Source organism: Chiloscyllium plagiosum, chromosome 2, assembly GCF_004010195.1.
Source record: "Chiloscyllium plagiosum isolate BGI_BamShark_2017 chromosome 2, ASM401019v2, whole genome shotgun sequence".
In the NCBI taxonomy this organism is placed as follows: Eukaryota; Metazoa; Chordata; class Chondrichthyes; order Orectolobiformes; family Hemiscylliidae; genus Chiloscyllium; species Chiloscyllium plagiosum.
Window position 1 is genome coordinate 95,944,252 of NC_057711.1, and position 23,341 is coordinate 95,967,592.

The 23,341-nt window shown below is 40.7% G+C and overlaps 1 protein-coding gene across 12 annotated transcripts in view; it reads left to right on the forward strand.

The window, feature by feature from the left end:
* The window catches only part of LOC122562047 (multiple PDZ domain protein), a 368,714-nt gene that overhangs the window by 136,216 nt on the left and 209,157 nt on the right, over nucleotides 1–23,341 (forward strand). For all 12 annotated transcript variants that reach the window (XM_043714532.1, XM_043714569.1, XM_043714586.1 and 9 more), the window contains 4 exons: nucleotides 3,823–3,969; nucleotides 11,972–12,142; nucleotides 14,210–14,293; nucleotides 21,734–21,919. In XM_043714532.1, the coding sequence (XP_043570467.1) occupies nucleotides 3,823–3,969; nucleotides 11,972–12,142; nucleotides 14,210–14,293; nucleotides 21,734–21,919 (588 nt within the window). The remainder of the gene's footprint in view (nucleotides 1–3,822; nucleotides 3,970–11,971; nucleotides 12,143–14,209; nucleotides 14,294–21,733; nucleotides 21,920–23,341) is intronic.

A 23,341-nucleotide genomic window follows, 5' to 3' on the forward strand; every position in this document is an offset into this window, starting at 1 on the left:
TCCTAGTTTCAAACTTCCAGTCCCCTTGTCTTGTCCGGACTCGTCCGACCTGCCTTGCTCCTTTTCCACCTATCCACTCCACCCTCTCCTCCCTGACCTATCACCTTCATCTCCTCCCCCACTCACCCATTGTACTCTATGCTACTCTCTCCCCACCCCCACCCTCCCCTAGCTTATCTCTCCACGCTTCAGGCTCTCTGCCTTTATTCCTGATGAAGGGCTTTTGGCCGAAACGTCGATTTCGCTGCTCGTTGGATGCTGCCTGAATTGCTGTGCTCTTCCAGCACCATTGATCCAGAATCTTTACATAATCTGTTTACCTATTTGTTCTTCTATTTCACCTCACTGTTGGGAGGCCTGTAGTACAGCCCCAACAATGTAACTGCACCCTTCTTATTCCTCAGCTCCACCCATAATGCCTCACTACCCACGACCTCCATAGTGTCCGCCTTTAGCACAGCCGTGACATCATCCCTGACCAGCAATGCAACTCCACCCCACCCCCCCTTTTTACTTTCCTTCTTGTCCTGTCTGAAGCATCTATATCCTGGAACATTTAGTTGCCAATCATCATACCCTTCCTTCAACCAAGTCTCTGTGATTGCAATAACATCATACTCCCAGGCACCAATCCTAGCCCTAAGTTCATCTGCCTTACACATACTCCTTGCATTAAAGTAGATGCATTTCAGGCCACCTGTTCTTTTGCGCTTATCCGCGCTCTGCCTACTCTTCCCTTTATTAATGCTATCTTCATGATTCTTACAGTCTCCAGTCTCCACCTCGCTGCCTACTTATTTTCTCTTCTGGTTCCCAGTCCCCTGCCACATTAGTTTAAAACAGTCCCCAACAGCAGTCGCGAAAACTCCCCCAAGGACATTGGTTCTGGTTTGGTTCAGATATAGACCGTACATTTTGTAATAGTCCCACCTTCCCCAGAACCGGTCCCAATGTCCAACAAATCTGAACCCCTCCTTCCTACACCATCTCTCAAGCCACATATTCGTCCTGCCTATTTTTTCATTTCTACGCTGGTTAGCACGTGGCACAGGCAGTAATCCCGAGCTTACGACTTTTGAGGTCCTCTTTAACTTCTCTCCTAGCTCCCTGAATTCTTCTTTGAGGACCTCAACTTGTTTTCGACTTATATCGTTAGTACCCATATGCACCAAGACAACTGGCTGTTCACCCTCCGCTTTTAGAATGCTCTGCAGCCGATCAGTGACATCCCCGACCTGAGCACCTGGGAGGCAACATACCATCCGGGAGTCCCGTTTTCAGCCACAGAACCGCCTATCTACTCCCCTCACAATAGAATCCCCTATGACTATGGCCCTGCGAGTGTTTTTCCCGCCCTTCTGTACAGCAGTGCCCACCACGATACCATGATCTGGACAACTGCTGCCCTCTCCTGCTGAGCCATCTCCCCCAACAAAACGGTATACCTGTTTTGGAGGAAGATGATCGCAGGGGACGCACTGCCTTCCTACTCTTTTTCTATCTTTTGGTCACCCATTCACTGTCTCCCTCAGCAATTCTAATCTGCGGTGTGACCAGTTCACTAAACGTGCTATCCACAACCTCCTCAGCATCCTGGATGCTCCACAGTGAGTCCATCTGCAGCTCCAGAACCATCATGCGATCAAACAAGAGCTTCAGCTGGACACACTTCTTGCAAGTTTACGAGTCAGGAACGTCAGACGTGTTCCTAAGCTCCCACATCAAGCAAGAGGCACATGCCATGTGTCTTAGTGCCCTGCCATTGTAAGCTTAGCTTTATATGAACTAACTAAAATCAAACAATGCACTTAAATATATGAAAAAGAACGATAAGAAAGAAATAAAAGCCTTACCTAACAGAGTCTTTTTCTTCCGGTTAGAGGAGGGGAGCGGGAGGGAGATACTACACGTGTAGTATCTCGGGTTTAGCCACTGCCCAAATATAAATGAAGCCCTTACCTTTCCCAGCTGTCCTCGCTTCACTTCACCTTCTCTCCTCGCCGCTCTGTCAAAATGGAGGCCTGACTCCCAAGGTAAGTTCCTTTTTAAGCGGGAAAACTTACCCTTCCCGACAGCCCTCGCTTCACCTCACCTTCTCTTCTCGCCTCTCTGTCAAAATGGAGGCCTGGCTCGCGAGATAAGTTCCTTTTGAAGTGGGAAAACATACCCTTCCCGGCAACCCCAGCTTAACCTCACCTTCTCTCCTCGCCGCTTTGTCAAAATGGAGACAGATAGAGTCATAGAGATGTACAGCATGGAAACAGGCCCTTCAGTCCAACCTGTCCATGCCGACCAGATATCCCAATCCAATCTAATCCCACCTGTCAGCACTCGGCCCATATCCGTCCAAACTCTTCCTATTCATATACCCATCCAAATGCCTCTTAAATGTTGCAATTGTACCAGCCTCCACCACATCCTCTGGCAGCTCAATCCATACACATACCACTCTCTGCGTGAAAAAGTTGCCCCTTAGGTCTCTTTTATATCGTTCCCCTCTCACCCTAAACCTATGCCCTCTAGTTCTGGACTCCCCAACCCCAGGGAAAAGACTTTGTCTATTTACCCTATCCATGCTCCTAAGGTCACCCCTCAGCCTCCGATACCCCCAGCCTGTTGAGTCTCTCCCTGTAGCACAAATCCGCCAACCCTAGCAACATCCTTTACTGGGCTGAGAAGTGGAAGATGGAGTTCAACCTGGATAAATGCAAAGTGATTCATTTTGGAAGGTTGGATTTGAATGCTGAATACTGGTTAACGTTAGGATTCTTGGCAGTGTAGAGGAACAGTAGGATCTTGGAGTCCATGTACATAGATCCCTTAAAGTTGCTACCCAAGTTGATTGCATTGTTAAGAAGGCTTATGGTATTTTAGCTTTCATTAACAGGGGGATTGAGTTTAAGAGCTGCAAGGTTTTGCTGCAGGTCTTAAACTCTGGTTAGAGCACACTTGGATTATTTTGTCCAGTTCTGGTTGCCTCATTATGGGAAGGATATAGATACTTTAGAGATTGTGCAGAGGAGATTTATCAGGACGCTGCCTGGATTGGAGGGCTTTTCTTATGAAGAGAGGCTGAGTGAGCTCAGGCTTTTCATACTGGAGAGAAGAGGAAGCGAGGTGACTTGATAGAGGTGTACAAGGTAATGAGAGGCATAGATGGAGTAGATAGTCAGAGACTTTTCCCCAGGGCATAAATGGCTGTCATGCGGGGTCATAATTTTAAGGTGATTGGAGAAAGGTATAGGGGAGATGTCAGAGGTGAGTTCTTTACACAGAGAGTAGTGGGTGCGTGAAATGTGCTGCCAGTGATTGTTGTAAAGTCAGAGACATTAGGAGCATTAAAGTAACTGCTGGACAAGCACATGGGTAGCAGTAAATCGAGCGGTATGTAGGTTAGGTTGATCTTAAATTAAGATAAATGCTCGGCACAACATCGTGGACTGAAGGGCCTGTACTCTGCTGTACTGTTCTATGTTCTATTACATTCCTGTGAAGTATCTTAGAGATCTGTTAATTAACATTACAATGTAAGTGCATGATATTGGAGATGATATGCTCCTTATGGTAATTCTTTTGAACTATTATTCATAGTTAATGAAGTTAAGTAGATAACAAAAATAATTTGAAGAAGCTAAAAGTGAAGAAATGACTGGCTTTATGGTCATCAAAACTTTTGACACCCAAAGCATAGACAACTAGTTGTGCTAATATTCTAAAATGTTACAGTTTATACAACATTAGTTAGTTTCAATCATTCACTTTTGGCTTGGAATTTCTTGAAGATAATCAAAAATAATGGCTTGTGCTATACCTTTTTTCCAGGTGACTCAAGTAACGAAGTTCAGTGAAAGTAGTGGCCTTGGTATAAGTTTGGAAGCTGCCGTTGGGCATCATTATGTACGTTCCATTCTCCCGGAGGGACCTGTGGGATGTAATGGGAAACTCTATAGTGGAGATGAGCTATTAGAGGTAATATTAAATTTTGCTTGAATCAAATAAATTGTTTGTTTTCCTTATTTTTTGTAATTGCAGGTATTTTATTTGAATATGGCTGAAAAACACAGTGTAGAAACATAGGTGCAGGAGTAGGCCATTCAAATGCCCAAGCATGCTGCACCATTCAATATGATCATGACCATTCACCCCACCCCGCCCGACCCAAAATCTCCTGATCCATTCAGCCATGAGCTATATCTACCTCCTTGAAAATGCACAACCACTTCCTGTGGAAATGAATTCCACAAGCTCGCCATTGAAGACATTTCTTCAGTCCTAAAAGGTTTACCCCTAATCCTTAAACAATGACACCTGATTCTGGGCTCCCACCATCAGGAACATCCTTTCTGCATCTAAGCTGTCCAATTCCTGTTCAAATTTTACAGGTTTCTATTTGATTGTCCCCACTCCCATTTTCCTAAACTCCAGTGAATACATTCTGAACTAATTTAATCTCTCTTTGTATGTCAGTGTGCCATTCCGAGAATCAATTTGGTAAACCTTTGTTGCACTCCCTATGTAGCAAGAACATGCTTTCTCAAATAAGGGAGACCAAAACTGCACAGTATTCTAGGTCTGGCGTACAATACCCTGTATAATTGCAGCTAGATAGATATCCTTATTCCTGTATCAAATCATAGATTCATAGAATACAGAAAACGATCTTCAGCCCATCTAGTCTGCACCAAAATAACTATCATTAAAAGTTTGCTAATCCCAATTTCCTGTACTTGTCTCATATCCTTGAATGTTATGATATTTGAAGTACTTATCCAAATTTTTGTTTTAAAGGTTGTCAGGTTTCCAGCCTCCACAACCTTCTCTGGTCGTGCATTCCAGATTTCCATCACCTGCTGAGTGACAAAGATTTTTCCCAAATCCTGTCTGAGTCTCCTGCCCCTTACCTTCAAACTATGCCCTCTTGTGATTGATCCCTCAGCCATGGGAAACAGTTGCTCTTTGTTCACTCTGTCCATGTCACTCATACGCAGAACTTGGTCAAAAGCCTTCTGAAAGTCCAAATAAAACACATCCACTGACTTCCCAATCAACTATGCTAGTAACATGCTTGAAGAATTTCAGTAGATTTGTCAAGCATGATTTCCTTTTTTCTAAATTCATCTGCCTGTGTTTCACTGTTTTCCAAGTGCTCTGCTACAAATTCTGAATAATGGACTCTTCCCCACTCTTGATGTCAGACTCACTGGTCTCTACTTGCCTTTTAAAATAATTGCATTAGCTACCATCTGACCTGTAGGCACTGGTCCAGACTTTAAAGAATCTTGGAAGATGACCAGTAATGCGTCTATTGTTTCTAGAGCCATTTCCTTAAGTACTCTGGGATGTAGATTACTAGGTCCTGGTGATTTATCAGCCTTCAATCCCATCAATTTCTCCAACATAATTTCTCTTCTAATAGAGTTGCTTCAGTTCCTTCCCTGTGTTTCCTAATATTTTTGGTACATTATTCATGTCCTCCTTTCTGAAGATTGAAACGTAGTATGAATTTAGTTTGTCAGCCATTTCTTTGTTCCTATTATACATTCTGCGATTTCTCACAGTAAGAGGCCTGTATTAGTTTTCACCAGTCTTTTTCCTCGTTTACATGTCTATAGAAACTTCTACAGTCATTTCTTGTGTTCCTTGCAAACTTACCCCTATGCTGTATTTTCCCCTTCTTAATCCATCACTTGGTCCTCCTTTGCTGATTCCTCAGAAATCCTCAGGTCTGTTGTTCTTGTGTTACCAATTTTTATGCTTTTTTTGCATCTAATACTATATCGAGCTTCCTCGTAACCATTGGTTTAGTCATTACTCACATCTGCATTCTTCTGCCAGACAGAAATAAATAATTTTTGTAGTTCACCAATTTCACTCTTTGCATAGGAAATGACAAACATTCAATGTAATTTCTGTCAGTGATATTTTCTGGTCCATCATAGCCAGCTCATGCTTCATAATATTGTAAGTTCCCTTATGATTCATAACCCTAGTCTCACTCTTAATGACCTCACACTCCAGCTTGATGAAAAATTTTTTGATATTATGGCCGCTTATCCCCAAGGGGTCTCCCAATTACATTACCAATTATTCCTTTCTCGTTGCATAATATCTAGTCTAAGACGGCATGTTCTTTAGTTAGTTTTTCAATATAGTGGTGCAGAAACCCATCCCACTTACACATTCCAGGAATTCCTCCTCTTTGTTGTAAATACCTAATTTGATTCACTCAAACTATATGCAGTTGAAAGTCACCCATAATTACAGATTCTCCTTTACTGCATGCATCTCTGAATTCCGATTTAATGCCATTCCCAACATCACTACAGTTTGGTGCTGTATCCAGCACCCCCACTAATATTTTTGCCCTTGATATTTCTTGATTCTACCTACACAATGTCAGCGTTGTTTGAGCTAATATCATTCCTCAGTATTGTGTTTAATATTGTCTTTAACTGATAATGCAACTCAACCGCCTTTTCCTTTTTGTCTGTACTCCCTAAACATTGAATACCCATTGATGTTTAGTTCTCATCTCTAGTGACCCAACAGCCATGTCTTGTTAATCTTAACGATATAACACCCAATTAGATGTGTAACTGTGATTAATTCATCCACTTGAATGCTCCATGCATTCAGGTGCAAAGCCTAAACCCATTTTTTAACATTTCTTGTTCCATTCCTACTGTTTTTTTTCCTTTATTGTGACCTTGTTTGCATCTGTTCTTTGATTTGTCTGTCCATCAGTTTTATTCCCGTTGTTTTTTGTACTTGTCCTTGACTCTTTACATGGATTCCGTTCCCCTGCCATTTTACTTTAAATCCTTCCCAACCATTGCTTCCCCTTGGGCATCAGTCCTGGTCCTGCCCAGGTGTAACCTGTCCAGTTTGTACTGGTCTCAATATGCCAGGAATTGAAACTCTTCCCTCACACCATCACTTCATCTGACTGAGGGTGGCACAGTGACTCACTGATTAATGCTGCTGTGGCAGAGCCAAGGACCCAATTCCAGTCTTTGACAATTATCTACCTGTGTACGTTCTCCCCGCGTCTAAGTGGTTTTCGTTTGGGTGCTCCAGGTTTTCTACCATGGTCCAAAGATGAGCAGGTTGGGTGGATTGGCTATGCTAAATTGCTCATAGTGTCCAAGGGTGTGCAGGTTACGTGGATTAGCCGTGGGAATGGCAGGCTTATAGGGATAGGGCAGGGGTGTCAGTCTGGGTGAGTTGCTGTTTGGAGGGTCAGTGTGGACTTGATGGGCTGAATGGCCTATTTCCACACTGTAGAGATTCTGCGATTCTATGTTTGATATATGCCTACTATTTCTACTCTAACTAGCACGTGGCCCTGTTAGTAATCTTGAGATCGCTACCTTTTTTTTGAGATCCTACTTTGACCTTGCTTCCTAATTCTACTCTACCTTTAGGACCTCATTACTTTTTAACAAATCTATGTCATTGATATCACTGAGTACCCCATCACTGGCTCTTCACCCTCCCCTTCCAGGATGTCCTGGAGCTGCTCTGAAACATCCTTGACCCAAGCACAACAGAGGCAAGGTGCCATCCTGGAGTCTTGTTTACAGCCACATAAACTCTTGTATATTCCCTTTAAAATTGAATCCTCAATGCCTCCTGGATTTCCATACCTTTTTTGTCCTTTTCTGTGGAGCACAGCCAACTGTGGTGCCACAGATTTGGCTTAGGCGATTTGGCAGTTTTTGTCTTAGGTGCCATTCCCCTCAGTGGTATCCAAAGTGGTACAGAGAAATGGTCACAGGTGATTCCTGCATTGTCTTCCTCCCTTTACACTTCCTGGTGGACACCTATTCACTTTTTGCCTGTAGAATCTTACCCTGTGTTGTGACCACGTCTCTCTGTACATGCTATACATAATTCTCTCAGCTTTGTGGATGCTCCACATTGTTCCTAGCTAATGCTCCAGCTCTGAAAGATGTGCTTTCAGAAATTGCAGCTGGAGACACTTGCTGCACACATGATGGACCAGAGCATTGGTAATGTGCCTGGCCTACCATACTGAGCAGGAGGAGCGTGGCTTAGGGCTCTCCTACCAAGACTTACCCCTTTTAATGTAAACCTTTTATAAGATGTTGAATATCAAATGAAAGCAATTTCTCAAGGGCCTTTTTTAAAAAAACTGTTCCTTGTTATTACAAAATGAAGTCCTTAGAAACTATGAACCACAAAATGATCTAACAAAATATGTGATAAAAGTCATAAATATTTACTTGACCTTACCTACTATTTAGCAATCAGCTCTCTCCTGATAGCCCTTTTCTATTTCAAAAATATACTTTATTCATAATTTATAAATAAAACAAGTACAAAACAGGTCTGTACAGACTTTGCAGAAAATACAGTGGAATTTTGACTTGTTAATTGCAATTCAGTTGCAACGATAGGTCATTTCCTAATTATGAAACAAACTATTTACAGGATTGTGAATAGTTGACTGATTGTGGCAGGACTGCAGAGGTTAGATATGATCCATTAGTTGTGGCATGAATTGGCTCTGTCTACCACTTGCTGCTTATGTGGAAGTAGACCTGTTAGTAGCTTCACCAGGTTGACATCTTTTTGGTATGCTTAGTGTTGCTCCTGGCACACCCCCTTACACTCTCCATTGAACCAGGGTTCATCTCCTAGCTTAATGGTAATGGGAGAATGTAGGATATGGGATATGCTGGACCATGAGGTGGCAGAATGTATCGGAGTATGATTCTGCTGCTATTGATAGCCCACAGTATTTCATGGATGTCTAGTTTTGAGTAGCTAGATTTGTTTGAAGTCTGTCCAAGTCTGTTTTAGTACAGTGACAACACGACATAACACAATGGAATGTATTCTTCATTTTAAGATGGGACTTCATGTCCTCAAGGATTGTGCAATGGTGACTCTTACCTGTACTGTCATAGAAAGATGCATCTGCAGCAGACAAATTGGTTAGGATGAGGTAAAGTATGTTTTTCCTCTTGTTGGTTCCCTCATCACCTGCTATTGACCCAGTCTCTCAGTTTTGTCCCTTACGACCCAATCAACCCGATTAATACTGCTTGGTGGTAGACATTGAAACCTAGATTTTGAAACCACATTTTGTACTGGCATCCTGGAAGTGTTGTTCAACATGGAGAAGTCCTGATTCATCAGCTGAGTGAGGAGGGTGCATGGTAATCAGCAGGCGGTTTCCTTGCCCGTGTTTAACATGATGCCATCAATCTTCTTGGAGTCCAAACTCAATGTTGAGGACTCTGGGTAACTCCCTCTTAACTATATACATCTGTGCTGCTACCTCTGGCAATCTGTCCCCCCTCTATCTGGCCCTGTTGTGCTCCCTTGGGGGTCCCCCTTCATCTAGGAACCCCCTCCCTCTGGCCCCTTTTCAAATCAAGGCCAAGTTTGCCCAGAAAACAAAAGTTAAGGCTGTAATAGAATACCCTGTCCCTAAAACACAATGTGGGATCATAAGATGTATAAGAGTCTGTAATTTTCCGATAACTTGTGTGTAGCTTTCTTGAAATAACTGTGTTTCCTTAACGATCTTAAGGAAAGAAGTACGTCAGTCGAATTCTTGACTGACAACCTTGGAGAAGCTGAAGGTATTCTAATTTTTCCAAACCTTTTTAAAATGACAATTGATGCTAATGACTTAGGTATTCAAATTCCAATTATATGAGTTACGTATAGAGAAGCCAATGGAGTAGTCTTCACTGAAACTAACTGTACTAGAGAAAGTACACTACCATAGAAAAGGAGACTTTGAGATTGTTATTGGCTCTTCAACACTCAAAAGCCTACGTCTATCATAATAGCAAAGAAACATTCATCTACACTGACCAGAATCAACTGACAATTAGTAAATGGTTTAAAATTCAAAATACAAGACCATACTGATGGAGTCTGTTGTTTTTGCCATTTAATATAAAGATTATTAATGTTGCTGTAAAAGATAATGTGATCTCGGATGCATTATTTAAAATGTTTAAATTGCAGAGTTTAAACTAATAGAATAAGTTATAAATTTTAAAATTGCTGAATGGTTATGGAGAATTCTAGTTAAATGGGGGAGGGAAGAATGAATTGATGTAGTCTCGTCTTTGTGGCTTTGTCACATACTTTGTAACAAAGCACATTTTTTTGAAATGGTGTTTTGTGGTCGGCACGGTGGCACAGTGGTTAGCACTGCTGCCTCACAGCGCCAGTGACCTGGGTTCAATTCCCACCTCAGGCGACTGACTGTGTGGAGTTTGCACGTTCTCCCCGTGTCTGCGTGGGTTTCCTCCGGGTGCTCAGGTTTCCTCCCACAGTCCAAAAATGTGCAGGTCAGGTGAATTGGCCATGTTAAATTGCCCATAGTGTTAGGTAAGGGGTAAATGTAGAGGTATGGGTGGGTTGCGCTTCGGCGGGGCGGTGTGGACTTGTTGGGCCGAAGGGCCTGTTTCCACACTGTAAATAATCTAATCTAATCTAATTTTATCTAATCTAATCTAATCCCTTCGAAAACTAAATACACATCTCCTTATTTTTAACAGCTTTAAAACAGTTTTTTTCCTCTGTATTCAAAAGTACAGAGAATCTAAATGGCTCAGTCTTTATTTCATAGGGCAGCATACCTTCCAATTTAAAAGGAACAGTTATTTATACCTATGGGCGAAAATACGAGTCCCGACCTCCCATCACATGGCCACAAAACAGACAACGCAAAAATGTTGCTTAGCCACAGAGCCTAACCATAATGCCTCAAATTGGCCAAACAAGCCACCCCAGACATCACACATACCTCAGGACATGACTCACCCAGCCCCAGACCAAGAGAACATACTTCTTCAGATTAACTGATAATGAACCTCCCACTCCACAATAGCCCAACCACTTCTAATATCCTTAGGGTACAACTACTCCCACCAGGAGTTGAGTCTTCACAAAGGGTACCCAGACAAGGAGGCACCAAGGGTACTTCACTTGCCCCCTCAACAATACTAACACATTGATACCAGGATGAAACCCACTAACACCTACTCCAGCCAAGAATCGGAATCTCCTTTTCAATTAAGAAAATCATTGTCAGATACTGGACACTTGAATCTTTTCAATGAATGAATTTTGTTTCTCTTTGTTATACAACTCACACCATTGTCTCATAACTCACACTTCATTATTGTAAGGATATAAAACTCCACTGTTTTCTCTGTTCAGGAAGAAGCTGTGGTTCCTTCTGAACAGCCTGTCATTTACTGTTTCAGTGGGGTCAAATCTCTTCCATGATATCACTGTTTGTTAAATAAATCCTTGCCAGTTCTCAGGCTGATCTGTGTGTTTGTGATCTCTGATTAATTGGGCTAAATTTTCTGGCAATATCACACCATCAATATCCTTGCAGTTTAGCATTTGGCCTTCCTGCAGTTGATGGTTTTAAATATTAATGTTTTAAATATTAAACTTGTTGAACATAGCTTAAAAATTGTTGAATAAATTCAGATAACTAAGATAAAAATATAAGTATTAGTATTCCAGTTAACATAGGGTGGCCCAGTGGTTAGCAATGCTGCCTCACAGTGCTAGGGACCCGAGTTCGATTCCAGCCTCAGGTGACTGTCTGTGTGGAGATTGCACGTTGTCCCCATGTCTGCACTGGTTTTTGTCGGGTACTCCAGTTTCCTCCCACAGTCCAAAGATGTGCAAGTGAGATGGATTGGCCATGCTAAATTACCCATGATGTTCAGGGATATATAGGTTAGGTGCATTAGCCATTGAAAATATAGGGTTACAGGCTTAGAGTAGGGGGGGATAGGTCTGGGTGAAATACTCTTCAGAGGGTTGGGGTGGACTTGTTGGTCGGAATGGCCTGTTTCTACACTGTGGGGATTCTATATAATAAAACAATTTATAAGTATATGTTTATATATATTTAGTTAAGTATTTATTGTAGAATTAATTTGGTTCTGCTTTTTTTTAGGTGAATGGAATACCACTCCTTGGTCAGAGCCACAAGGATGTTGTCAGTATACTAAAAGACTTGCCTGTTAGTGTCACCATGGTCTGTTGCCGCCCAATCCTGAAGCCCAAGCACGAAACTGATGTAGATCATATGGTTTCTGCAGAAGAGCCCATTCAGTCAATGGAGGAGGTATTGTAGTAGTAGCATCTACCAGTCAACTTGTTTGCACTGTAGTAAAGAAACCTTTACAAGCTTTTCCACACAACAACTATTTACTTTGCACTGATTTCTGTTTTACGTGCCTCACAATAGATCACTTGTTATCAAACTCTAAACATAGCATGATTTGCTGCGAACCGGGACCTTGGGTTCATGTCACACTACAGATGATCCCATTGCACTATACACACAGATGCACGCAGACAGACAGACAGACAGACACACGCGCACTACTACAGAGAGAGACATACTCCTACAGACAGACACAGTCACGCAGACCCTCTCTTATATGCTCACACATAGACTCCCATACACACCCTCTCAGAGGCTTATACCCCTTTCCACTCACACACACACACACACATACACACAATCTCTCTCAGACACGCATAATCAACAAACACACACTAACCCCCAACATGCACACATACACATATAAGTTTGTGGGGTGAATTTGTACTTGTAGACTTATATTTTACTTTGCTCAAAAACTCCATGAATCCATGTAAGATACTGTAAATCCGTTTTTAAGATTAGAATCAGTCTGACCATTGTGGCACAGACAGCCTCACACAGGGAAGCTAACACCTTCAATACATTATCTGGGCCTTCATGACACCAGTCATTAAAGTTCACTTGAGAATGTAACTTTTAAAAAAAGTTTTACGATTTACCTATGAAAGAACTGAAGCCAACATGGTCATTCTAAAAGATGAAAGACTTAACAAACAATTCAGGTCTTTTCAATATATAATTTCAGTTACATCACACTGTAAACTTTTGCTGTAAATTCTGTGTCTTACAATCTTATTCTCTACAACCACCTGATGAAGGAGCAGTGTTCCAAATAAACCTGTTGGACTATAACCTGGTGTGTGATTTTTAACTTTAAACATTGTATGGACTGGAAAAGTAAAGATCCCATTGCTTGTATGGTTAAGCGGAATGCAAAGACTATTTAATCCAGCAATCTCTTGCTGACGATTATTTCTAATCATTTTGGACTGTTTCTGTTTCTTTGCTTCTAGTGCTGTTGTGCACAAAATGCTCTTGCTCACAAACTTGGATTAACTGCATATGCTTATTAAAAAACTGACCTAAATTCTGTATTCTGGCATTGAGATATTGAGATTAAGAAACTTATGTTCACACTTTTTTGGTAAAGAAGCAGCTTTTGTAGTCTTCAGGGAATGGCCTCATTTTTGTATTGCCTATGTCGTGTTGAGTGCTGAGAGGTTATTTCTGGAGGTTGCAGTCCCTGCATCATAACAACTCCGCTTGCTGCTGACATTAAAGGAGAGAGGAGTTTTTTTTTCCCACACACTTCAGTTTGGAGCAGCAGTTAAGATCATTTTACTGTGAATAAACAAAGCATCATTGGATGCACATAAAAGTCTTGTCTAGCTAATTTTTCAATTTCATGTGGTACTCAATTGACCAAGTAATCCACCTGCCTAAAATTATACATTGGAAGTAAATATTTACTATTATGTTGAGAAGTTTGGACCATAAATGTATTTTTATTTGGAAAATTGTTCTTAATTTTTCTCTTTTTCTTGCACTAAATGTGAGAGTTCCATTCTATAAATTTATCAAGTTAGAAACTAAATTCAGAAATGCCTCGAAAGCAAAATACTGTGTATTCTGGAAATCTGAAATAGGATCAGAAAATGCTTTCAGGAAGCTCAATAGGTCAAGCAGCATTTGAAGAGAGGGTGAGGAAAGCAGTAACCATTTCCATTTTGATGACCATAGTAAAGGCCTCCATTTACAGACAGTTGGTCTCATAGTCTGACCTGCCAACGTTTTCCAGCCTTTTCTGTAAATTTATCCTGTCTCCCTGACTAAACACATTTTAGAGGATGTCACAAATATATATCCCTTTATGTACTTAGTTTTATTCCAACATTCAGTGGGCCATATTTTTGAAGACTCAGGTAAATTGCAAAATTATGAACTTTTGCAGATTGCATTTTATGCACATAAACAATAATTGTGATCGCCAATTCAGCTGATTATAATGCAATTATTTTCTAGCCATTGGAATTTCTTCCTTCATCGGCGCCTGTAGCTTGGATTGAGGATCAAGCAGAATCAATTCTTGCCCATGGATTTTTACAGGTATGGATGTTTGTGTTTAATTTTAGTTTGTTAGTATCCACTTTTGTAAATGTCTGGTTCAGGCCGCATGAGGTCATTCCTATTCCTGTATAGGAAGAAACCATTTAGCCATCGTACCTAATTCCCGAGGAAGCTGTTCATATAGACCTGTCAGCTTCAGTTCACTTAACTGACCTTCCTCTCTCGCATTTAAAATCAGTTCTATTCAAGCATTTAGCAAATTCCATTTAAAATTATTGTACAGTTCTGGCCTCAATAAACCTGATTATGATAAAGCATTCAATTGATTGAAAAAATGCCCATATTAAAATAAGTTTTCATGCTTTTCTTACTGTTTTGTCTGTTTAATGATTCAACATCTCCTTGACACTGGGGAGACAAGTGCAGACTGGGTGATGGCTTTTATGGAACAGCACCACTTCATCTACAAAAATGAGCCTAAGCTTCTAGTTGCCCAACCACAAGACTGTTCCCATGCTAACATTTCTGTCTCAAGTCTGCTGCAGTGCTCCAGTGAAGCTCAATGCAACCTGGAAGGACAGCACCACATCACTGCCTAGGTATCTAACAGTCCTCAGGACTTAATTTTGGGTTTAACAATTTCACAGCGTGAACACCTTCCTCCAGGTTTGTTACCCAATCCCACATGCCAACTCTTGTTGAACATGGGTTTCCCTCAGCACAGTCATTTTCAACTATTGGCAATTCCTGTTAGCGCACATATTCAGCATTTATCTCTTTCCCAGTTTATCAGCAATCCCTTTGTCTGCTTTTCTCTTTCTCTCTCTGTGGGCATTATATTAGACTCCTTTTCTCCCCATAGGCCCATCCATCATCAGCATTATTACCACCATTTCCTTACTGTTTTTGATTCTGATGAAGGATAACTGGACTCAAAATGCAACTTCAGCTTTTCTGCCCACAGATGCTACTAGTCTTGCTGAGTTTCTCCACTTTCTGTTTTTGTTTTAGATTTCTATTATCTGCAGTTTTGGTTTATTTTAATGAAGTGGTTTAATTCCACCTTTATTGGACAAGTGCACATGGGATAGTTGCAAATGTTCTGGCATTGATTAAAGATTGACTATTTATCCCTACTGCTTTTCAGCCATTCTCCTATTGCCAGGCTGTGAATGGGGTACTTTAAGGAGCAGTAGTTGGGGTCTTGGCTCTTCAGAATATACGCCAATGATTTTCAAGTGTGAATCAAATTAATTTATGGAAAGTATGAAGCTAAGTGAGAATGTGTTGTGAGGAAGATGTAGGATGGATTTGGACAGGCTTTGTGAATAAGAAAGAGCATAGCAGCTGGAATATAATATGGAGTTTATCCGTTTTGCAAGGAGAAACTCATGTCTGATTTTATTGCAGATGAATTTAGTGCAGGAATAGTGATGTCGTGTTTCAATCATTCTGGAGTTCCGTTAACTGCACTTGGAGTAGTGAGTGCAGTTTTGGAGATATTACGGATATTACCGTAGAGCAGTTGCCTTTGCCCTTTAGCAAAAAATCACTTCTGGAATTTAAGTGCAACCAAGCATCTACCCCAGTGAAAATATACAATAAAGTTTATTTTTAGTGCCACATAAATCTAAAGCTTTCACCAAGTCTGAATGTGACCTCTGGACTGCACATTATCTGCTAGTGCAGTGAATTCCGGATTGTAATTTGAGACAACTAGTTTTAAACAGTTCATTAAATGGTCATAGGAATTAGGAGCAGGAGTAGGCAATTCAGCCCTGTGAGCCCACTCTGCTTTTTAACATGATCATGGCTGATCTTATTCTGGTCTCAACTCCACTTTTCTGCCAGGTTTCAAAGCTCTTTATCTCGCTTTTCATCAGAAACATATCTATTTCTGCCTTGAATCTGTTGATTGATCCTGTCTCCACTGCACTCTGGGCAATAAGTTCCAAAGATTCACAACCCTCTCAGAAGGAATTTCTCTTCGGCTGTTGGACTACAACGTGTGGTGTGATTTTTAACTTTGTCCACCCCAGTCCAACATCGGCACCTCCAAGTCTCTTCATCTCCGTTTTGAAACTACCTCCTCTCACTCTACTATCTGTGATCTCTTATTCCAGAGTGTCCCACAAGGGGGAGCTTCTGTGCAACATCCACCTTATCAATCCCTTTAGCATTTTGTATACCACAATCAGATTACTTACCCCCCTCACCCTGCTTCTGAACTCCAGCGAGGAAAAGCCCAAGCTATTTAACTGATCCTCATGACAGACTTTTCATCCCTGGGAATCAATGTGCATAATCTCCTTTGTACTGTCTCCAATGTCAACACATCCTTCTTCAAGTAAGGAGACCAAAACTGGGCATAGTACTCCAGATGTGGTTTCACCAATATGTTATGTAATTGTAACAGCACTTGTTTACTTTTATTAGTCCTTTTGCAATAAATGCCAGGATTCCACTTGACTTTCTTATTATGTACTATACCTGCATACCCGCTTTCTGCAGTTCATGTAAAAGACGTCCAGAGAAGGACCCATTTTTCCTGACCCTCTGCTTTCTGTCAGTCAGCCAATCCTCTATCCAGCCCATACTCTACACCTAACCTTCTTGGATCTAACCTCTGGATCAGTCTTTTATGCAGCATCTTGTCAAATGCCTTCTGGAAGTCTAGATATACCATATCCACTGGATCCCCATTAATCACCTTGCTGGTTACTTCCTCTAAAGAATTCGAGCAACTTTATTCAGCTTGACTCGCCCTACGTACAACCATGATGATAATGGTGAAGTGAACTTTGGTGTTCCAAGTGTTGATACTGGTGAAGTGAACTTTGGTGTTCCAAGTGTTCAGTTGTCTCCTCCTTTATGATTTCGCCTCAGCAACTTCCCCACTCAAGGTGCAGGCCATCAGGCCCCAGGGATTAGATTGGATTAGATTACTTACAGTGTGGAAACAGGCCCTTCGGCCCAACAAGTCCACATCGACCCTCCGAAGAGCAACCCAGCTAGACCCACTCCCCTACATTTACCCCTTCACCTAACACTACGGGCAACTTAGCATGGCCAATTCACCTAACCTGCACATTTTTGGACTGTGGGAGGAAACCAGAGCACCCAGAGGAAACCCACGCAGACACTGGGAGAATGTGCAAACTCCACACAGGAATTGAACCCGGGTCTCTGGCACTTTGAGGCAGCAGTGCTAACCACTGTGTCACCGTGCCCCCCCGTGTCTTTAATCCCATCGGCTTATTTAATACCTTCACCCTGTTAGCAATTTCACCAAGTTCCTCTCCAGTAACTGCAGTTTTAGAGAATAAATTATTATTTTCCACCGTGAAAACAGAGACAAAATATTGGTTCAGTGCGTCTCATTATTATATTGGCCCTTTAGAGGGCAAAAATGGCAACATTTACTTGCACTATTCTTTTCCTTACAGAAGCTTTGGTATCAGTGGTTATGTTTTCTCTTAGTTTCCTTTCATAGTTTATCTTGGGTCTTCTGATTTCGTTTTTAGTATTTTTGCTGACATTTAAAGTTTCCCAATTCTCCAGAGTGCCACTAACTTTTGCAGTATGATATATCCTAGTTTTTGCCTTTATTATCCTTGTTCCTTGTTAAGTCATGGATGATTTTTCAGCTTTTTACAATTCATTTTCCTTTCAGGAATATACTTTTAATTTAAAGTTATTTAGAATCTCCCTAAGCATTTGCCACTGTTGTCAACTGTTCTGCCCTTTAATGTTTTTGCCCAGTCCTCTTGGACCAATTCCTTCCTGTATACTTACCTTTGCCCAACACTGAAAGTACATATGCGACTCTGCCTTCATTCTTTCAGTCTGAATTTGAAACTCTGGCATGTTGTGGTCACTCCTTCGAAGAAGATCCTGAACTACAAGACCATTTATCAATTCTTCCTCTTTACGTAATACTAAACCTAAAGTAGCCAGTTCTCTGGCTCCATGACATCTTGCTCTAAGAAACAATCCCTAATACACTTTCTGAACCTTTCTTTGAGGCTACCCTTGCCAAGTTGTCTAATCCAATCAATGTGCATGTTCAAATCATCCACAATTTCCTTTGTGTCCTTCTCACAAGCTCTCATTATTTCCTGATTTGTACAATGCCCTATTTTGGTAGTACTGTTCGAAGGCCTGTAAATTACTTCTACCAAGGGGTTTCTTCCCTTGGCTTTTATTTCTACACAGAGTAGAATTCAACATTTTGGTCCCTACTCCCAATATCATTTCTTTTTACAGCCTTGATATCATCCTTAACCAGTAAAGCAAATCCACCTCCCTCCTCCTTGGACATTCTTTTGGAATATTGAGTACCCTTAGACATTTAACTCCCAGTCCTGATCTTCCTGTAATCACATTTCAGTATCCCCATCTGCTCATACTCATTTGTCTCTATTTGTGCCATCAGCTCATCAGCTTTATTCTGAATATTGCGTGCATTTAGGTACAAGGTTTTAAAATAAGTTCTACTGGTTTGTCTTTATCTCTCTATTTTCTTGTGCACTGTGCTTTCCATACTGACCAATTTTACTTATTTATTCCTGATAAAACCGAGCCTCATCTCCATCATTTACTCCGACTTTTAACCCCCTTATTTCTTTTATGATTCCTAGCCTCACCATGATTGTTAGAGTGCCTCTGCCTGTTTATCCTATTAACCTCTTTAGTTCCCAACACCCTGCTTTATTGGATTAAATCCACCTGAGTTGCACAAGCAAGCTTCCCCGCCAGGATGCTGGTGCCCCTCCAGTTAAGATGCAACCTGTTATTTTTGTACACATCTTACCTGCCTTGGAAGAGATCACAATTATCCAAAAATGTGCAGCTCCTCCACCGCCCCATCCCCTACCATAACAGCTTTTTCGCCATGTGTTAAGCTGTACTATCATTTTATTTCTTGCTACACTACCATGTGTCACAGAAAGTAATCCTGAGATTACAACCTGGAGGTCATACCTTTCAATTTATGGCCCCTCTGAATCTCCTTGCAAGACCGAGTCACTCTTCCTGCCTGTGTCACTGGTACCATGACCTCTGGCTGTTCACACTCCCTCTTCAGTATATCTTATGAATGCTTGAAGACATCCTTGATCCATTATCTGTAAGGTGGATGTAATACTTGGACCTGATTTTCTTCATTTTGGAGAACATTGCTTCACAGATGGAGTGGAGTCAAAGCATACTCTTTAAAGGTGATAGTGTTTTTTTACCTCTGTTTTCAAATTCCCAAAAGTCACTGTGCCTTGATCCATCTTTCACTTCAATATCATGTTCCATAGTAATTATCTTAATATTAAATTCACTACCTTGCAAATCAGTACCCAACTGACTTTGTAGCTGTTTATTTGAAGGAATGGGTTTGAGACAATCAAGGCTATTTGTTCCATCGCATCGAATTCCTGAAATTGCCGATTGAATTCCTTCGCTAACTTGCTCAGGTGTGCACAGAAGTTTCCTGGGTGGAACCAGTTTTCTTTGTCTTTAATTTTACTTTCCCATTATTTTCTCCAGACTTGGTAAGTGTTGCAGCATTATGTTTTTTTAATTAAGAGAATCACAGGCCCAGTTTCAGTTTGGATGCATTTACAGCACTGATTATACGTGTGAAGTCTCTTTCCTTCCCCTACATTTCACAGTTCAGCTCTTTTGTCTGTGAGGAACCCGAAGTTGAGCAACCACACATCTGGCAGTTCACTGCAAACTTCATTACTTTACTTAAGAAAAATGACAATTTCAGGCATCAGATCTAAAAATCTTTACTGAATTACTACCCCACAAGCATGAAGGATCAGTTTGCTGCAGGCAGCTTTAAGTTTGTCACGTAATGATTTAAAGAAGTGGTGCTGAAGGGTACCCACTCAAATTGAGTTTACAGTCTTGAAAGCAATTTTCATTACATGAAAAGATTCTAACTTTGCGAAACGCTGGTGGATTGTACAGTGGTAATTGACGTTGGGGAAAATCAGTATGAGTGTTGCAGATGAAACAAAGACTGTATTTCCACTGAGCATGACTGGTGCAACATCAGTTGTGACAGAAATTTGTTTCTTGTCTTGAGTGTTCTTCTAATGCAGATGTCTTTTTGAATTTGTTTTTTGATATCCTCATCCCTTGTTCTTTAATGGGTGAAAGGGTCAGCAGATCCTCTCTGTTCTCATGCGAATGGTTTTTAAACAAGTAATCAGCTGGGCTGTGTTAGTCATGTTGATGGTTCTATTGGACGGCAGCGCGATGCATTCATCAGACTCAGGTCCTGCTGGAGTTGTCAAAATAGGTTTTTGGACAAAAGTTCCACTCGGCTATTTTAGATGTACCAAATTACATGTTTTGGATTGCTGTTATTATTTCTTCTTTGTTTTTAAATTCTTTGAATAAAGAGTCAGCAGATACTTAGAACTTGTTTAGTTACTCAGCCATCTATGAATGTTTTGTCAGAAGATGGCAAATGTGAAATGATGCTTCAGTGAGGACTTTACTCTTCGCTAGTTAATTTCCGTATCCCTGCTATAGGAAAGATATTGTTAAACTTGAAAGGGTGCAGAAAAGATTTATAAGGATGTCGTCAGATTTGGACGGTTTGAGCTGTGGGGAGAAATTGAATAGGCTGGGGCTATTTTCCCTGGAATGCAATGACTGAAGGGTAACCTTTATAGAGATAGGGCTTAGGTTTAAGATGAGAGGGAAAATATTTTAAAAGGACCTAAAGGGAAACTTGTTCACACAGAGGGAATGAGCTGCCAGAGGAAGTGTTGGAGACTGATACAATCACAACATTTATAAGGCATCTGGATCAGTAATGAACAGCAAAGATTTAGAGGGATTTGGGCCGAATGCTGGCAAATGGGATTAGATTAATTTAGAATATCTGAGTGGCAAGAACAACTTGGACTGTGGGGTCTATTTCTGTTTTGTATAACTTTGACTCTATGACTCTAAGAAAGCAATCACTAATGATCTTTCAAAATGACCTTATTACTAATTTTTTTTTTTGAATAGTGCTGTTGAAGGGAAAACTATCCTTGAAATTATTTTACTCTGATGGCTGTGAACCTTTGAAATTGTCTACCACAGAGGGCTGTGAGAGCTATTTTGTTTGAGTATATTGAAGGTAGAGATTGATTGATAGATTTTTGATTTCCACAAATACACAGGATTATTTGGGGATGGGGTGGATAAAAGACATTTGACTGTTCAATTAACCATGACTGTTGAAGCAACAACAATTTGCCAAATCCTAATCCAAAATGTAATACCAATTTATACCTTCATGGTTTACTAATTTTGTTTCATCTGGCTGAGTATCAAATTAACTCCTTTCCCTGTCGGGGTTTGTAATATTTAAGAATCTAATTTTGCATACGTTGAGTAGACCAAATGGCCTTCCATGGTTTGGATTTTGTTTAAATTTAGCAATAAATGTATGCTAAAACATTTTAAATGTATTTTTTTCAGAGACATGTCAATCCAAATGAGATGAATGCAACATCTGATGTAGATGATGCAGTTGTGGGTGAAATAGAAAGAAGACAGAGTGGTGTGGAGGCACAAAACTCTCTGGCAATGTGGGAGTCTGAAATCCAAAACATAGAACTGGAGAAAGGTAGCTCAGGACTTGGGTTCAGCATTCTGGATTATCAGGTATTTAATTTTGGTATATTTCTTCTAGGTTGTATGACAGAACTGTCATTCGTCTTATTTGTACATGGGATGTGGGCATTGCTGGCTAGGTCAGGATTTATTGGCCAACTCTAATTGCCCTAGACAGCATAGCCATGATCTGCTGCAGTCCCAGGGATCATGACACCCACAGTATTATTATTAAGAAAGTTCCAGGACTTTGACCCAGCAATAATGAAGGAATGACAATATTTTCAAATCAAGATGATAAATGGCTTGAAAGGAGATTTTGCTGGTGGTGGTTGCAAGCATCTGCTGCCCTTATCCTTGAAGATGGTTGAGGTTGTGGATTTGGAAGATGCTGTCGGAAGAGCCTCGGTGGGTTAAATGAATTAATAATAGTACATTATTTAATGGTACATTACATAAAGTTAACAATTGAATTAGCATCAACTACCATTTGAGGAAGAGTTCCAAACGTTCACTAGTCTTTTCTGTGTCAAAGTACTTTCTGATGTCTTGGCCTGGCCCTCATTCTTCGACTTGTGCCCCCCGGTTCTAGAGTCTTCAAATAGTGGAAATTGTTAATCTTTTTTCTGTCTTGTTTTTCCCTGTTAATATCCTGAACACCTCGATTAGATAACCTCAACCTTCTAAAGGCCTAATTTGTACAATCCCTCCTTATAACCTAATGCCTGACATCCAAGTATCATCCAGGTAAACCTGTGTTAAACTCCCTCCCAGGGCCAAAACATCCTAAGGTGGTGCCCAGATTTGCTTTCTGTAATTCAAATGTGGTCTAACTACAGCATATATGTTTTCCCCCAAAACTCCCAATCCTCTAGCCGTTTAGGTATGAATGCCAGCATTTCATCAGCTTTCTTGACTATTTACTGCACCTGTTCATGGCATTTTAAAGAGCTATGCACCTAAACCCCAAATCTCATTGGACGTCTGCTGTATTTAACCTTGTGCCTTCTTAAAAAAAAATAACCTGAGCTAGCCTTTTTTTTGGTTTGAATTGGATAGCCTCACAATTGCTTATATTAAAATCCATCCAGTACAGCTATGTTCATTCACCTAAACTGTCAATATCCATCATTTTGTGCTGTTGTCAACACTACCTACAATGCTGACCAATTTCATGTCATAAGCAAATTTGGATATTTGACTTTTTGTGTCATTATCCAAGCCATTGTGAATAATTAAGGCCTTGACACAGATCCCTGTGGGATACCACTTTTCACATCCTACTGTTTGAGCACTTACCCATTATTATACTCTGTTTCCTGTCAGTCAACCAGTTTCCTATCCATGTTGGTAATTTGCCTTAAATTTCATGAACGTCCATGTTAGCTAACAGTCTGTTCTGAAAGTCCATAGAAATGACATCCATCAATTTAACTCTGCCAACCACCTTTGTCACCTCTTCAATAAACTAAT